Source organism: Dioscorea cayenensis, chromosome 10 (assembly GCF_009730915.1).
Source record: "Dioscorea cayenensis subsp. rotundata cultivar TDr96_F1 chromosome 10, TDr96_F1_v2_PseudoChromosome.rev07_lg8_w22 25.fasta, whole genome shotgun sequence".
NCBI lineage: Eukaryota > Viridiplantae > Streptophyta > Magnoliopsida > Dioscoreales > Dioscoreaceae > Dioscorea > Dioscorea cayenensis.
This window is the reverse complement of record NC_052480.1, coordinates 566,522-584,238: the sequence shown is the minus strand read 5'-3', so window position 1 is coordinate 584,238 and position 17,717 is coordinate 566,522. Positions and strand designations below refer to the sequence as shown.

Genomic DNA, 17,717 nt, shown 5'->3' with positions numbered 1-17,717 from the left:
TTTCTATCCAATATCCATCAAATTATTATCTTGATGCTATTGAACCACATAAGCTTGTGTCAAGGATATACTGTTTAATTCTGTGTTTGCAATCAAAGACTGTCTTCATAATGCATTCCATCAAATTTGTTAACTTTTGATAATCACCTTATCCCAAAGTTAAATTTGAAGGTACAAATCCGTTGATATTGAAGAATTATAGAACACAAATTAAAAAGAAAAACAATCCCACAATCATAAGAGGAGGTTTGGTAGAGCGGCTGTAGTTTCTCTTATTAGAAAAATTAGGATTATAAACATATCACATGAATATATATATATATATATATATATAAACTCCAAAATATCGACCTCTTTCAATATTTGTGCGTTCACCCACATATGAGTCATATACAACAATAGCTTATCCAAATTTAATAATTAATTAAAGAAAACTTTTTATATGAACCTCATGGTCTAGAATAATATTTCTAGTGATACTGAAACCTCCTGGAGAATCAGATATACATAATATTTATTTTAAGTGGCTTCAGGAAAGGGCACTAATTAATTAAATATATATATATATATATATATATATATGAATATAGATCTATTCAGATCCACAATAATTCCTCTTTGTAAAGCAATGTTTCCTAAGAGTGGGATTTAATAGTGGCACATGCACTATTAATGCTATCCTTGTCTTGCCTTTCTGCTAGTTTAAATACATGGACATGTTCTCTTACAGAAGAGCAACACAAGTTCAGATAACTTGATCAGTTGTTTAATAAATCATCAACACCATGGAAATGGATAGAGGAGCATTGAAGCCTTATATTGTTGTGATACTTGTACAACTTCTGTATTCAGGGATGCATATCATCTCAAAATCAGCTTTGGAATTCGGCTTGAGCCCATTTGTTTTCGTATTCTACCGGCAAGCCTTTGGTGCCATCGTCTTACTTCCGTTCGCCTTTGTTGTTATTCGGTATCAATTATCAGTCACCTTTCTTCATCTTAATTAATTAGCTACTTCATCTTTTCCATTTCTTATGGTTTTCTTGTGTTTTTAGGAGAGGAAGTCCCCAACTGTCATTCATGTTACTGTTGAAGATATTCATCCATGCATTAATAGGATATATATATATATATATATATTTAACTAACTTATTTGCATGATCTTTTGCTTCTCTTCTCTGAGTTACTAATGAGTTGTGTTAATTTCTTAGGATTACATTGAGCTTAAATATTTATAACGTGGCATTAAAGTACACTTCAGCAACAGTGGCATCAGCTTTTAACAACTCCATCCCAGTATTCACTTTCTTTTTGGCAGTTATGATGAGGTATATACTTATTAACTTTATTTTGTTCATTTTGAAAAGGAACTCCATTATAAGCAACACTATTTGGCTCTAAATATCCCCAAACCTATACAAGTGGATGAATGACAGGCCAATATAACACTTTCTTTGTTTTTCTTTCACAATTATATATCATGGAAGCACATACTCTCCGAGCTATTAGTTGGTTGATATTTAATTAAGATTTTTACTTTTCTTAAGGCAGGAATTCTTCATGGACTTTGCCATAATTGTCCTTTTCTTTCTTTCTTTATTTATTTCACAAATTTATTATTACAAAGCATCAACTCACTTTGTCTCTTCAACATGACACAACCTGATGATCATGGATGATTCTAGAGTTGAAAAAGGGTCCTAATGGATTAGGCTTTAGAAAAGCTCTCCATTAATTCTTCATAATAGTAATAATAATAATAATAATAATAATAATAATAATAATAATAATGATAATAAACAAAAAAGAAAACCTCTCATCATGCCTTGATATATACACTGCAATGTACCTAATGCCCAAAGTAGGACATTCACTGCAATGACACACAAAGATGCACATGTCTTTTATGTATATCTATATATATATACAAATACATATATATAGATGCTCAAATATATTACAAATGTCACAGAATGGAGGTTTTCAAATTGAAGAGCATATCAGGCCTAATGAAGATGATCGGAATAACATTTTGTGTGGCTGGAATAATTATAATCGCCTTCTACACTGGCGCTCCATTGATGAGATCCATGAAACACCACCCTGTCAGTAACCATCAGCCTAAACATTCTCCCAGTACATGGATCAAAGGTTCTTTCTTGATGATAACTGCCAACATTTTTTGGTCCCTTTGGCTAACCTCACAGGTAATAATTAAATAAAACAATGAATTGAAGATATATATATATATATAACATTAAAACTTAAGCTAACTTCTTATAATGTAAACAGGGACAACTACTGAAAGAGTACCCATCCAAGCTCCTCTTCACAACATTACAAACCATATTCAGTATGATTCAATCATTCTTAGTTTGTTTGGTAGTTGAAAGAAACTTTGCAAAATGGGAGTTACACATGGACATGGGGTTACTTGCAGTTGCATACAGTGTAAGTCTAATCTTTAATATTGTTCATTAATAATCTCTATGCAAACAAGTATATATATAATTAGTCTCTGATTTTTATAACTGAATGAATTGCAGGGAATTGTCATCACTGGTTTAACGTTCTACTTGCAATCATGGAGCGTTGAAAAGAAAGGTCCTGTGTTTCTAGCCATGTCTACACCTTTGGCTTTTGTCTTCACCCTCATAGGCTCATTCTTTTTCTTTAGCAAAGCAACTACTCTAGGAAGGTAACAATTTAAACACTAATAAATGCTTTCCAACTAAGATATCAAACTGAATTAATTAATTTATAAAATGTTTGTTGTAGTGTTTTGGGTGGAGCGTTTATGGTTGGAGGTCTCTACTTTGTTCTATGGGGAAAGAGCATGGAGAATACTACAAAGATTGTACAACCATGTATAGAGGAGGGGATAGTGCCCAATGAAGTGAAAGAAATGGCATCTTCATGTCCCAAAGTTTGACTAGCTTCTTAAATCAATGAAGGATCCACATGACCTCATTATATAGTAGTATTTGTTTAGATATATTAATATATATATATATATATTCAAGTGTGGAGAAGAGAAGATGTTCTTATTTTTATCTTAATTAAAAATGAATAAAAGTTATCACTGGTCCTTTTACTTTGAGTTCAATTTTCATTTCCATTTCTGTGAAAAATAGAAAATAGAAAAACGGGGTATAGAAAGCCCAAGCCCGCGGTGGAAACTCTGAAAGGCCTAATTACTGGGCCTGAAACAGGCCCATTAATAAAATTTCCTACGTGAATGAGTAATGGACAAGCAATCACGCATGCAAGAGAAAAACTAAAAAATTCATGCAATTTTACTCTGTTTGATGAGAAGTAATTAATTTGTCCGTCCAGTTAACTAATCATAGCCTTTGTTTGTAGTTTAACAATTACAAAGAACAAATGCTTCTGGTTTTAATTGATATATAAATCTAGTTGTGGTGGCTTGCAAATATATATATATATATATCTTGGTCCTATTATTCCATAAACTTTGCAAGGTCAAAGAGAGGAGAATAAAGGCAAACGGTTATAGGCCACGCAAAAGAATCTAAATCTATTGATTATAAATATTATATTATTTAAAGAGAACTTTGAATATAATGACCAGATTTAGGGAGTAATAAATTAACTACAGCCATGTATATTGCCTTTAGAATAACACTTTCCTGGAAGGCATCTATTTATATTTTAAAAAAAATACCGTCCTTTGTATAATGAAGTGATCTGATGAACTGTCCTCTAACCATTAAACTAAGCTATATAGATAATGAATAAATATGGCTTGATATACAATAAATATCTAAATAACCTACCATATATACTCTTTGTTTGTATATATCTTGCCTTTGTAAAGCAAATGCTCATCTTTCTGATGTTCTATATATACATTACGCATCTTGCCACTCATAACAAGCAATACAAAGACCATCTTAATTAATTAATTATTTTTTTTTTCTTCTTGAGCTTGTTTGAGGATCATGAATGAGATGAAGCCTTATATTGTTGTCATTCTGATACAATTTATATATACCGGGATGCCTATCATTTCAAAAGCAGCCTTAGACATCGGTTTGAGTCCGTTTGTGTTCGTCTTCTACCGACAAGCCTTTGCCACAGTCATGCTAGTTCCTCTGTCAATAATTCTTGCTAGGTATATATATGATCAGTAGATTTCTTGAAAATGATTAAATTCTTCATGATTTACGCATGTGGTTTTTGTGTTTATATATACTCAGGAAAAAGGCTCCTCCACTATCATTCAGGTTACTGTTCAAGATGTTCATCCTTGCATTAATAGGGTGAGATATTTAATTGCATGCATGATAATTTTTTCACTTATTTTAGTACATGCATATATATGAGAGATACATATTGTTAATTGTTTATTAAGATTACATTGAGTTTCAATCTCTTTAATGTGGCTTTGAACTACACATCAGCCACAGTGGCTTCAGCCATTACAAACTCCCTCCCTGTTAGCACCTTCATGTTTGCTGTTCTTCTCAGGTATGTATGTATAACTCTCAAGCTTTTACTACAATGGTTTTAGTTGTTATCAATAAAAGCTAACTATGAGCTTTAATTTGTTTATAAAACTATACCTAAATATATATATGAGAAGTTCATGATAGATATAGCTACAATTTTTAACCAGGATGGAAGCTCTGAAGGTGAAGAGCAAGTCAGGGATAGCCAAGGTTCTCGGAATAACACTTTGCTTGGCTGGAATACTGATGATTGCCTTCTATACAGGACCTCAGCTGAACCACCATGAACCTTATCACCATAGTCAACAACCCACACACTCCTCTAGAACATGGATTAAAGGCTCCTTCTTAATGATCTCTGCCAGCACAGTCTGGTCCCTCTGGCTAACATTACAGGTATATAACTAACTGCAAGACATGCAACAATGTTTAATTATATTACTCAATAATTTACATGCATGCATGGAGTAGTGTACACATTATAATTGCTTGGTTTCTTATTATAAGCAGAAGATACTTCTGAAGGAGTACCCTTCAAAGCTACTCTTCACAACCATGCAGTGCATGTTCAGCTCGATCCAATCATTCATCGTCGCTATCCTGTTCGAAAGAAATATTGCTCAATGGAAGCTTCACTTTAACATGAGACTGCTTGCAGTTGCATACAGTGTAAACAAGCCTGACGAGTACTTCATTAATTTGGTGAAGCATGTTCTTGATGTTTTTATAATTAAGTACTTGTTGCTGATTCATGACGACAGGGTTTCATTGTCAGTGGTGTTTCATTCTACCTGCAATCTTGGTGCATTGAAAGGAAAGGTCCTGTATTTCTATCCATGTGGACACCATTAGCATTTGTTTTCACCATCATAGGTTCATCATTCATCTTAGTTAACCCAATCTACTTGGGAAGGTAATTAAATTGGTGCTTAAATTAATGGTTATTTTTCAACTTTGAGGAGCTTATATATATAATTTGTTCAGCACGTACAACATTTGGTTGCAGTGTTTTAGGTGGAGTTTTTATGGTTGGAGGCCTTTATAGTGTTCTTTGGGGAAAGATCACGGAAAGTAGAATTAATGCAGAACAATGTATATTGGAGGAGGAGAAAGTGTGCAATGAGGAAAAAGAAACAGCATCATCTCCATGTCCCCACGTTTGATTGATTTTCAGTATCCAATTAAAACTTCTCATTGTTCAATGGAGAAGTATAGCTAGCTTTTCAAGTTAATTACTTTTGTTGTTACTTTCTATTTTTTTTTTTTTTTCTTCTCTATGTTTTAGCAAGCCACTTGTGCTTCAAGTATATGGTGTGTGATGATGCTGTGTATCCATGTTGTGAATAATTTGTCAACTACTTTATATGATAAATGAATGATAAATAGAGTCTAAAACGTTGTTTTTTGGTGCTTTGTATATAGCGCATTTGGATTGGGCTTTTAAAACCCAAAGTCTTTTTATAAGTTAAATCTGCGTCAAAACGTTGTTTTATCGACTACGAAAAAGATAGAAAGTCTGTAAAAAAATGAAAGCAGTCAAAAGTGTACATACAGCACATGAAAAAGTTGTTTTTAGATTATCTTTTCTGATCCGCTATCATAAAAGCTAATCCCAACGTAAAATACAAAAAGTCTTAGCTTTACTACTGGTAAGACGTTTTTTGTAAGACTGCTACCTAAAACTAAAAACACTTTTGATAATCTAATCCAAACAGGGCCTATATAACACTGTACAATGGGTAATTGCTAATATATTTTTGCACAGATCACATCAATCCATATATAGTTAAAAGTTAACTTGCATATATTCTCTTTTTAACTTATTGTTAGAATATATACATTTTGATAAATAGACAAATAAACGATTCTATTTAAGAAAAATCATGAACGTGTATAAACATGAAATTAATATCTCACACACATATACCTTCTCATTACGTGGGCTTTTATCATGTTAATTTTATATTTGATTTTTCAACTATATCTAAAAATAATAATATGTTACTTTAATTTTGTAGTTACATCTATAGAACGTGGATAAGTCCATTCTATATAAATATTTTATTATTTCTACTAATATATATATATATTTAAATTTATTTATTTTTTAAAAAATAATACAGATCATGTGGCCACTTTACCTCGCAATATTTTATTTTTTTTCAAGAATTATTAAAATTTTTAAAATAATATGGTAAACAAATTAATGCGGCTTAGTGTGTGTTTGTATATTTAAAATGATATAGTCTGGGAATATGAGCCATTGTGGCATCATTTTTTAATGTTTTAAAAAATATTTTATGAATGCACGCTAGATATGATAAATTTTTTTTTTTTTGCCATGCATACTATTTTTTTACTTTATCAGCGTGGTAATTTATGCTCCTCTGCAACCTGGAAAGTAAAGAAAGTTATTTTGTTTTATTATTCTTTGGCTCACCAACAACTTGAAAGGGATTAGTATGAATCCCATCATCTCCAATGTGTAATTTTTTTTAAAAATAATTTTACAAAATAAATTCAAAAAATTAATGTATATTTTTATCATGTAAATGCCCATTTTTAGTTTCTCAACAGTATCTAAACATTGTGTTTTAATCCATTAATTACACCTAGCTATATGGTGCTGTAAATGAATATTTGTTTTTTATAAAATAAATAAATCATAATTTTAAGAATATGTCTATCAGACTATCACATCAATTTTTTTGATGTGATAGGTATAGTTTGGGAATATGCCTATCACATCAATTTTAAATTTATGTTTTTAGAATATTTATCTCAGGTTCTCAGACATAGTAAGGATTATTAGAATATTAAGGATTAAGGTGATCTTGTTGGTGTTTGAAGGGTTTTCGGGGCTGAAAACCAATTTTGACAAGACATGATTATTCTCTACAAACTTGAACCAACTTCCTGATGAGTCCATAGCTAGGTCTTTTAGCTGTGGAGTGGGTCTTCTCCTTGTCACCTATCTTGGCATTCCGATTTCTGGAAGGCGCCCTCGTAAACAAGACTGGAGGAGCTTGATTGGAAAAATTAATGGGCGTCTGGCTTCTTGGAAATCAAACTATCTTTCTATTGGAGGCAGGCTTACTTTACTTAATTCGGTTTTCTCCTCGGTTCTGACTTATTGAATGTCTTTGTTCCGCCTTCCCAAGTGAGTCATTAAAGATATTAACAGGATTCGTCGTGACTCCTGACATCGATAAATCTAGATGCCATCTTGTTGCTTGGTAGAATTTATGTCGTTTGAAAGAGCAAGGGGGTTGGGGAATTTTGGATCTAACCTCCTTTAATCTGGCTCTGCTAGGTAAATGGAGATGGAAGCTCTTGGCTGACTCGAATTGGGGTTGTGCGAAGGTGCTGCAATACAATTATAATAAGCCAACTTGGGACCTATTTTGCCAAATTCTTGGGAGAGTTTCCTTTTTTTGGTCGGGGATTCTGAATTGTCTGGAGGCTTTCAGAGGGTGTGTCACGGTAAAAATTAACTCGGGTGTGGATACCTTGTTCTAGAAGGACTGCTGGCTCAATGGTTGTGCTCCCATGCAGATTTGGCCAGAGGTTTACCTGGCCTCTTCGACGAAGAATGATTCAGTGTTAGATTCGGCTCACCTGCTCAACTGTCCTCCTTTCGTTGAGGATCCTGCTTCTGCGCAGTTCCTTGCCATTCTTAACACTTCGTCTGGTACTGATAAGGACTCTAGATGTTGGAGTTTGACCGTTAATGGTTCCTTCTCGGTCAAATCTTTCTAAGAATTCTTGAATGACGGGGGGTCTTCGCTGCACAATGGCTAAAGTTTTTTGGAAAGGTCCTTGTCCTAGGAAGGTTAATATCCTTAACTGGTTGGCTTGGAAGAATAAGATCCTATCCCTTGAAAACTTGGCTAGGCGTAGGTGTAATAGGCTTCCGACGGACACATGTGTTCTTTGTCAAGCTGATTCAAAATCTGTTGATCATTTGTTTCTTCAATGTCGTTTCTCTCTCAAAGTGTGGACAAAGCTTAGTAGGATTACCCTTTTACCACCACTTCCTAGTTCGATGTCGCTCCTGTGGGGTGCTTGGAGGGCGGTCACTCGTTCCTCTACCCGGGTGATTAGGGATGGGGTGGTCAAGGCTTATGTGTGGTCCATTTGGCTTGCGAGAAATAATGTTATCTATGATGATAAATGTGTGAATCCGCTTGATATGTTTTTAAAGACTGAACTCTGCATTTTGTCTTGGTTCTCTGCAGCTCCAGAGGATTGAGATCGACACTTAATGATACCATAGCCTCCATTAGGCATAGTCTTGAGTTCATCGGACCTCAGGTTGAGGGGGCGGCGACTGCTCTTATGGTTGAGGAGTATCAGGAGGATAGTGTGGGGTAGTTCTATTTGCTTTATTGGGTTAGGAGGAGACCTGTTGTTCCTCCCGTTTTGGTTCTTTCTGTTGTTGTTCCACATCTAGTGGACTTCTGTTGTACCTTGTTCTGTTTGTTATTTCAATGACTATGGTTTATCCACTTTTTCAAAAAAAAATATATATATGGATTTTCTTTACTATGCATGTCAATTTTTTAATTTTATGTTATTAACATATTAATTTTTTTCTCAGCTTGGAAAAATAATTAAGTAAAGAGAGCTTTTTGTTTTTATTTTTATTTTTAATTTCTTAGGTTATATTATCAACTACTTAAAAGAATTGGCATAGTGTCATGATCTTTGTGAATTTCAGGTTATTTCACATCTTTATTTTTTATCTGAAATCTATTTTTTTATTTATATATTTTTATCTCTATAATTAATGGATATATGTTGTTTTTTTTTTTGTTTTTTTTTACTTTGTTTGTTTTGTTTATCATTATACTATCCCCTCTTTTAATTAATTGTATGATTTATTACTATTTTTTTTATTAAAAAGCATGAGTCTCATCATCCCTTAAAAAATTTGATGTGTGTATATATATGGTTGTTTTTTTTAATATTTCGGAGACCGTTGGATCACCATGCAATGGAGTGTATGTACATATATATTTAAATATGTGTTTTTTTAAAAAACAATAGGGATGACATGGCCATATTACAAAGCCATTTTTTAATTTTTTTCAAAAAATATATAAAATTTTAAAAATATATGGTAAACAAATGTGCCTGTGTGTGAGTGTATATATATTAAAATGATATATAGTTTGGAAATGCGGGCCACTATGGCATCATTTTTTTTATTTTTTATTTTTAATATTTTTTAATGCATGCTAAAGATATGATGGATTTTCTTTGCCATGCATGTCAATTTTTTTACACCGGATACATTTCTTAGTTTTAGGTCAGTTTTTAAATTTTAAAAAGTTTAGAAATAATATTGTATATAAGATTACAATGGAAACTCTAACTACAATAGAATCTATTGACATACTTTATTAGTTTTGAAAAAAATCTTATGGACACTATTATATAAACATATAAATACATGTTAAAATTTTAAATTATTCATACTATATTTAATATAAATAAAAATTAAATATAATAAAAAAATATTTAAATTTATTTTTTAAAACTCTAAAAAATATTATAGATTATTTTAATAATATTATACAATTTTGGTTTTCAACTATATCTTAAATACTGTACTTTAATTCATTGGTTACACCTATATATCGTGTTGATAAGTTGTCCAGTTACGTTAATTAATGTCTTATTATTTTTTGCTAGTACACACTTTTTTTAAAAATATATTTATTTTTTAAAAAAATAATAAAAGATGAGGTGGCCATATTGCCATGCCAGTTTGTTGAAGTTTATCAAAAATTATATAAATTGTTAAATTGATACGGTACCGTACACAAATGTGTGACACCATATATTAAAAATATTTAATATCTAATCTTTTAAAAATGATATAATTTGGAAATATGGCCATCACATCAGTTTTTTAAAATTTCTTTTTAAAAAAATATTTATTTATTTTTAAAGTCACACGATAAATTATGGATTTTCTTTGCCATAATATCAATTTTTTATTTTAGATTATTGAGGTGGTAATTCATGCTCGTAGCGTAACAAAGCAAGCAAAGAGAACTTTTATTTTATTTTGAGTTCTTTACTTTGTATTGTCAAAAACTAAAAAAGATTGGCATGAGTCTCATCATTTCTAGAGTACAATTTTTTCTTAAAAAAAAAAATTAAAAATTTGAGATACTTAACATACTTATTAAGTAAAATGGTAGAAGTCTATTTTCTGAAAGTGAAACGGGAGGGCTTGATCCTGACAACTAAGAGAAATTTAGAATTCTTAGTCTCGTGTGGTTGAAGTGAGTGATCTTTGAAAACCAATGTCCAATTTGAAAATGTGTGATAACTAAAAAAGTAGACTGCAATGTGATTCATAGGAGGGATCTCCCATCCCTAGCTAGGTGGCATCATCATAAGGACGACCTTTTTTTTTTCTTAGTTTTTTTCTCTTTTGATGTAATATTGCTGATAGTTTACGCTCATAACGGACAAGTCTTGTACATCTCATTTTGTATTCCTTGCATTGTGTTTTGTTCCCTTTTTATTTTGTTAATGTAATTTTTTATCCAATTTTTTTTAAAAAATCTTTTTTTTTGTGGTTTATAAACTATAACTTACCCGCAACATCAACGAACATCTCCTTTCTCTGTTAGCTGAAGAAGACCTTTGTCACATATTGGCGATCTTCGTCTTCTTAGCTGTGGTTTTTCTAGTTTATTTTGTTTTGTATCCAGCTTACAAGTTTTTGGTGTTTCATCAACCCTGGTGATGACAACCTAATTTGTTTGACTTTTATTTTTTTCTCCATTTTTAGTTTTAATTATTGGTTGTTTGTTAGTATTTGTTTTTTTTAAATAAAATTGTGATTTATCCATTTTTATAAATTAAAAAAATACTATACTTTGTTTTATAAAAAAAAACCAACTTACAATACTTTTGATCGGTGAATTAAAACCCAAATTTCAGACTCACATGCCATCAACTTCTATAATTTGGTCCGTGAACTTAGGGGGTGTTTGGTTGCAAGGCATGGAGTAGAAATCATTATTTGGAGATTCCAATGCTCTTATTTGGATGACCATGTATGAGAGTGAGAAAGGAGTGAGTGAGGAATTAATGTCATTCCTCTCAAACTCCTTGGGGTGAAATACCACATTTGCCCCTCTTATTTAATAATTAAAATAATAATTTAATTCAATAATAATTAAATATATAATTCTAATAATAAATAATGATTAAAGTGAAATAATAATATCCGATAAATAAAATAATTATTTAATTTAAATAACAATTAATTAGGTTATTTGAATAATAAATAATAAATAACGTGAGATAATAGTAACTACTAATTAAATATAATAATATATTTCAAATAATAATTAAATAAATAAATTTAACAATAAATAATAATTAAAATGAAATATTTAGTTAAATAAAAATAACAATAGTCAAAATATTTTAAAATTAAAAAATTATTATTATTTATTATAAAAGATAATTATTATCTAGCATACTTTTTTTTTCTTATTAACTTGTATTAAAGGTATAAAAGTCTTTTTACCACAAATATTCTCTTTTACTTGTTACATTCCCAATGAATTACTCTCTCATACCCTCCAACCAAACACAGTTTTCCTTCCATTCCTAATCAATTCCCCATCATTCTCATTTCTATCTCATTCCTCATCAATTCCATTCCTTGCAAACAATCATCACCTTAATAAACATATGCTTTGGGTTTTCTAAAAGTATTTGACTCCTGTACAATATTCAAATATCCTTGATTCCTTCCTCGTATCTCACATGTGACTGAACAACACCATCTACAACACCATCAAACCTCAACACATTGTACCACCGTTCCTCGAGAGTATCCATATTCATTCTTGATTAGCTCAACATTACAAGCATCAAATTTGCTCTTAAAAATGCTATAAATACCTTAGCATGCAAAATGCCATTGCATACGCTTGAAATAAGTACTGTTGTTAATTAATTTGCCCTTGAGGTTGCTTGGGCTTTTTCATGGATGGAGTGAAGCCTTATGCCGTTGTGATTCTCATACAAATAATAGATGCTGGGTTGTTCATGATCACCAAAGCAGCTTTTACCCTTGGTTTAAATCCTTTAGTTTTTGTCTTTTACCGACAAGCTTTTGGCACCCTCTTGTTAGTTCCTTTGGCAGTGATTCTTGTGAGGTATCAATTGATCCCTTATATATCTTTTTTCTTCTTCTTCTTCTTCTTCTTCTTCTTCTCATTTGTGTTTCTTTATTTTTCAGGAGAAAAGCTAAGCCACGACTTTCATTCATGTTATTGTTTAAGACGTTCATGCTTGTCTTGATAGGGTATATTAAGTTTATGCTGCATGACCATTTATTTCTTTTTATCAGATGATTTTCAATTGAAGAAGTGGATTAATTAGTTTTTCTAATTAATTTCTCAGGATTCCAATTTTTTTTGACATGTTTTTCATTGGATTGAGCTACATATCAGCAACAGCAACTTCTGCCATTTCAAACTCCCTACCTGTATTCACCTTCATTTTTACTGTTCTCTTCAGGTATATATGTATACACATCGATGAGAAGTTAATTAAAAAGATCCTCAGATTATATAAATAAGAATTTCTATCATGTGAAGATTATTACTGTATAAACTTTTACCCAGGATGGAAACTCTGAAGTTGAAGAGCAGATCAGGCATAGTTAAGGTTCTGGGAATACTATTCTGTATGACTGGAATAATGATCATTGCTCTATATAAAGGCCCCCAGTTGAGCTCCTTGAACCACCATCACACTCAATTCACCAACCCTGAAGGAAACTCCAACCTTGAGACCAAACACTCTACCACTACTTGGATAAAAGGCTCCTTCATACTGATCTCGTCCTACATAATCTGTTCACTGTGGTTCGTCTTCCAGGTAACAATTTTTAAACTTGAATTAAAGTTGCCTAGCTAGTTATATATATATATATATATATATTTATATAAAGTGTAACTGCTATATTTTAATCAAGCAGGGGATATTGCTGAAGGAGTACAAATCAAAGCTCCTTTTCACAACCTTTCTCTGCATATTCAGCACCATCCAATCATTTATTATTGCCATCATCTTCCAAAGAGACTTTGCCAAATGGAAGCTTCACTGGGACATGGGATTGCTCGCAATTGGATACTCTGTAATCAAATTTGATCCTAGTTTTACATGAGTGATTAATTAAGGCAAAGTTTACTAAGTTATATATAAGAACCATGTTAACTAAGAGCAGCTGATGCATGCATGGCAGGCAGTAGCTGTCACCGGTTTCTCCTACTACTTGCAAGCCTGGTGTATTGAGAAGAAGGGTCCTGTCTTTCTTGTCATATCGTCACCATTGGCCTTTGTTTTCACCATGATAGGCTCATCATTCATCTTAGGTGAAAAAATCAATTTGGGAAGGTAAAAGTATATACAGTGCATCATTTGTATTTCTACTTGAAATTAATTATATATATATAGTGAGTTCATTAATATCTTTAGTTATGATTTCAGTGTATTAGGTGGGATTTCTTTGGTGGCAGGACTATACAGTGTTCTCTGGGGAAAGAGCATGGAAAACAAAGTGCCTGAACCATCCATTGAAAGCAGTGAATGTTAACAACTCATCATGTGCTGAAAATTTCAGCAAAGTATAATTTTATCTTGATTAAAATCATAGGAAGCATCTAAATATAATGATTGATCCAAATTTTAATAAATCTGGGTTTATCTACTTTATTCAAAAAAAAAAAAATTTTTTTTTTGATTGATCCAAACCATGTTGGTACTTGGTCTTTCCTTGGTTGGTGACATATATGAAGTATATATAGTACTTTATAATTCATGGATGCCTTACAATGTGTGACTCTGCGTGAATACCACGTATGTTTGTCGGAGAGAACGTGGGAAGCCCCCCCTGTATTCTTCTTATTCTTATTAATCTTGCTCTTGTTCTTGTTCTTGTTCTTGTTCTTCTCTTCTTATCAAAGAACTTCATTTTGAGCGAGAACTTCTTCTTCTTGAGTCTCTTGGGAGTCAAATACTTAGACTTTGAGAGTCTCTTCCACCATCTTCTTGGTGGTCTTCACCAGATCGAGCACCCACAAACTTGGGTTTTGGAGCCATAGCAATTAAGCTCTGTTTTTAGTTAAAGAGAGAGTACTTTGAAAGGTGATGCATGATGTGTCGAATGTTTGGCGTTGGAAAGGGAAGTACGTGGAGGAGTCACCAAAGTGTTTCTCTGACGAGGGAAGTGGAAAAATGTGGTAGTTTGTGGAAGTTGGCAGTCAAGAATGGTACAGGTTAGAACTTGGTTTCAAGGTATAAGACTAAAAATCATATTTTAATTTAATTATACAACTGTATTTGTTATTTATCCATATCTCGTTGTGTGTGCATTAAACCATTACTTTAAATATAAATATGTTTTTTATAATTTTCATTAGGGCAAAGACATGGTGTGTGGTACTCAATGATATCTAAATCAGAGTAAATTTTTCAGGAGGCTACCAAACTTTGCTTTTTATTCAATTCGCATCTCTAAACTTTAATTTGAATAAAAAGGTTACCTAGCTTTAATTCTCTTTCACCGTGCAGCCACCCATTAACAAAACCCTAACAACTCGATCGCTCGATGTCGACGTGTCGACAACTTGACTACAGTACCGCTATTTTAATCCTCATCGTTGCCCCACATCATCATCATCAACATTACAAATAAAAGAGTTCCGGATCAACGGCTAAGATCCTTCTATTTGAAACCCTAAATCTCAGTGATTGGACAATGAGCTTCACCGCTGCTGCGATCCAACCAAAGCCACTCGCCTCCTCTTCGACTTCTTTTGACCTCACCGTGACGGCCTCCGGCCTGCCTCGCCACGACTTCTCTTCACATCCCCGCCTCGACGACTCCTCCTGATCTTCACTAGCAAAGGTATGGGCATCATGAACTCCATCAATGATATCTCGAGAAGCTCGCGATAGGAGGCATCTCGCTTGGCTCTCGCCACAAAGACCTCCTGCTCGCCTTGTTCTTCCCGAGAGCTCGCTAAGAATACTATGTCCGATGGCACCAAGGTCACTCCAAGTTTACCAGCATTCTTAGATCTAGGGTTTCTTTTTGATTTTCTAATATGTAATTTATAGAGTTTGCTAAGTTTTCTTCAATAGTTTGTAGGGATGGATTGTTGAATGAATGAATGAAAAGTTGAAATTCTAAACCCTATAAAATTGTGATGTTTGCCATTATTTTCTTTTTGATCCGATTGAATTTCATTCTTTTGAACTTTTGGGATCTCTGCTTTCAAAGTAATTTCAACATTCTTGTTCTTGATTTTCAAGATCATTCTTTGATGATTTTTACCATCAACGAACATCTAGTTCTCATTGTTATGCTTCGTAATCTGATTTTCAAGATCATTCTTTGATGAGCGCTTGGCACTCGACCTACGCCGGGAAGAGACGACCATCAATTCCTACTACGTCACTATGCAATAGAGTAGACGGAGTATGGTGAGTTCTCAATCGTCCGATCATCAAAGTTCTCAGATTATGTGGAATGTTAATGATGAGTGTGGAACGCTGATGAGGATTAAAATAGCCGACTATGTAAGTCTGAGCCGCCTACATCAGAGATCGAATGACTCGATTTGTTAGGGTTTTGTTAGGTGACTGCCGGTGAAAGAGAATTAAAGCTAGGTAACCTTTTTGATTCAAATTAAAGTTCGGATACCTAATTGAATAAAAAGCAAAGTTTAGTAGCCTCCCAAAAAATTTACTCATCTAAATCACTTTGCTCAATTTAACCATGCTGGTTAAGTTTGTAGCATGGTGTGGAGAATATTTGACATATAATACAATTTATATTTATATAATGCCACAATTTTTTTTCCTCTTGTAACCTCTTGTATTCAAATAAATTGGTGATGGTTTATAATAGTATCTAAGAAGTCAAAGCCTTAGAATAGACTTTGTTGGAATACCAAATTCATAATTTTAATAAAAAGCACTATTATATTATTTTATATTGAAGATAATTGTTTTATTAGATGATTTTTTTTATACTTTTCTTTTGGCCCCCTTCCAATGAGCCTTAATTCTGCTAATTTATATGCATTCAATCCAAGATGAGAAATCAAAGATGAAAAATTATTCATTTTGTATATCTTATACTGACCACCCAGTTGTAAAGTAATTGGTATTTCATTCTTCTTCCTACTTAAAAGATCCAGAGTTCAAATCCTACCATAATTATATATAATTAAATATCACTTCCATGTCCCAGATGTAGTCTTATCCACAATTTTTTAATAAAAAAACAACACATGCCACATATTGAGATCAAAGTCTACAAAATGCTTGCATCTAATTAGCTCGAGACACTAACAAAAACAATATCAATTTCGTACAAAATCCAACAACTTGAAGCAAATTGAATAGAATAAGTTTCTTAAAAAAAACATGTACACAAAGATAAACTAAATCCAATGAGCACATCAACAAAACAAATCAAGCCAACATGCCTTTAATTCAGCTATACTGGTCCCATTGCGAAAGCGCTAGTGTGAGAATTTCATTACCTACATTCAAAATCCATTAATTTGATGCAATAATGGTAATGGATCCCTAGTTATGAGTGCGGGTTGCAATTAAAATCCTATGTCATAGGTGAAGGTACACGACTAGAAGCTCAAATTTTGACTATACGCACACCCTTCACCGTATAGTACGCTTGCTTTGTCGCATTTGTTTAAAAAAATCAGAAAATTAATGAAAACACATGAATCTCAAATACAATAGAAGCCTGTCATTAAGCATTAACATCTACCTTTTTCTTTGACCCATATATATTCTTCGTTTTCCTACTTGGCATTAGTGTTTAAGTCCTCTTGTACTTCCTTTACTATTAGATATCATCTTATCATCTGACCAGTTTACAGCTATCAGTTATCAGGATATGCCTAGAGGTGTTGAGATTGGATGTATACAAGACTTGGCTAATTTCTATGTACATGTGCCTGAAAAGTTTATTGTGATGGTTACATATTTTATTAGTTTTCACACTACATTTTGAGCATAATACACTCAGATAGAAATTAAGTTTATACATATTCTTACTTCAAGTTTCTTCTACTTATTATTAATATTATTTATGTTCTTAAATTAAATGATCACTACCAACCAACTGAATTTTAGCTTAACTGCAAGAGCAAGAGGCCCAGTAGT

At 32.4% G+C, this 17,717-nt stretch overlaps 3 protein-coding genes across 3 annotated transcripts; all 3 read left to right on the top strand.

Moving 5' to 3' along the window:
- The first annotated feature begins 720 nt into the window (after nucleotides 1-720).
- Nucleotides 721-3,100, top strand: LOC120270026 (WAT1-related protein At5g64700-like). Its single transcript, XM_039277032.1, has 7 exons — nucleotides 721-970; nucleotides 1,056-1,118; nucleotides 1,212-1,328; nucleotides 1,973-2,207; nucleotides 2,293-2,451; nucleotides 2,547-2,698; nucleotides 2,779-3,100. The coding sequence occupies exons 1-7, from the start codon at nucleotides 786-788 to the stop codon at nucleotides 2,930-2,932; spliced, it is 1,065 nt and encodes a 354-aa protein (XP_039132966.1). The 5' UTR covers nucleotides 721-785; the 3' UTR covers nucleotides 2,933-3,100.
- Nucleotides 3,101-3,922: 822 nt separating this feature from the next.
- On the top strand, nucleotides 3,923-5,678 carry LOC120270028 (WAT1-related protein At5g64700-like). Its single transcript, XM_039277034.1, has 6 exons — nucleotides 3,923-4,135; nucleotides 4,221-4,283; nucleotides 4,640-4,868; nucleotides 4,983-5,141; nucleotides 5,234-5,385; nucleotides 5,479-5,678. Exons 1-6 carry the CDS (start codon nucleotides 3,963-3,965, stop codon nucleotides 5,633-5,635), a joined length of 933 nt encoding a protein of 310 aa, XP_039132968.1. The 5' UTR covers nucleotides 3,923-3,962; the 3' UTR covers nucleotides 5,636-5,678.
- A 6,771-nt stretch (nucleotides 5,679-12,449) lies between these two features.
- On the top strand, nucleotides 12,450-14,258 carry LOC120270027 (WAT1-related protein At5g64700-like). Its single transcript, XM_039277033.1, has 7 exons — nucleotides 12,450-12,667; nucleotides 12,751-12,816; nucleotides 12,915-13,031; nucleotides 13,139-13,394; nucleotides 13,495-13,653; nucleotides 13,762-13,913; nucleotides 14,007-14,258. The coding sequence occupies exons 1-7, from the start codon at nucleotides 12,495-12,497 to the stop codon at nucleotides 14,110-14,112; spliced, it is 1,029 nt and encodes a 342-aa protein (XP_039132967.1). The 5' UTR covers nucleotides 12,450-12,494; the 3' UTR covers nucleotides 14,113-14,258.
- The last annotated feature ends 3,459 nt before the right edge of the window (nucleotides 14,259-17,717 follow it).

What these genes read in the sequence shown, in the direction of transcription:
- LOC120270028 (XM_039277034.1), top strand. Translation starts at nt 3,963, where the DNA reads ATGAATGAGATGAAGCCTTATATTGTTGTCATTCTGATACAATTTATA. An exon ending in CTGTCAATAATTCTTGCTAG is followed by an intron (nt 4,136 to 4,220) that starts GTATATATATGA and finishes ATATATACTCAG; the next exon opens with GAAAAAGGCTCCTCCACTAT. An exon ending in TGCTTGCAGTTGCATACAGT is followed by an intron (nt 5,142 to 5,233) that starts GTAAACAAGCCT and finishes TCATGACGACAG; the next exon opens with GGTTTCATTGTCAGTGGTGT.
- LOC120270027 (XM_039277033.1), top strand. Translation starts at nt 12,495, where the DNA reads ATGGATGGAGTGAAGCCTTATGCCGTTGTGATTCTCATACAAATAATA. An exon ending in TTCATGCTTGTCTTGATAGG is followed by an intron (nt 12,817 to 12,914) that starts GTATATTAAGTT and finishes TTAATTTCTCAG; the next exon opens with GATTCCAATTTTTTTTGACA. An exon ending in ATTTTTACTGTTCTCTTCAG is followed by an intron (nt 13,032 to 13,138) that starts GTATATATGTAT and finishes ACTTTTACCCAG; the next exon opens with GATGGAAACTCTGAAGTTGA.
- LOC120270026 (XM_039277032.1), top strand. Translation starts at nt 786, where the DNA reads ATGGAAATGGATAGAGGAGCATTGAAGCCTTATATTGTTGTGATACTT. An exon ending in TTCGCCTTTGTTGTTATTCG is followed by an intron (nt 971 to 1,055) that starts GTATCAATTATC and finishes TTGTGTTTTTAG; the next exon opens with GAGAGGAAGTCCCCAACTGT. An exon ending in CCCTTTGGCTAACCTCACAG is followed by an intron (nt 2,208 to 2,292) that starts GTAATAATTAAA and finishes TAATGTAAACAG; the next exon opens with GGACAACTACTGAAAGAGTA.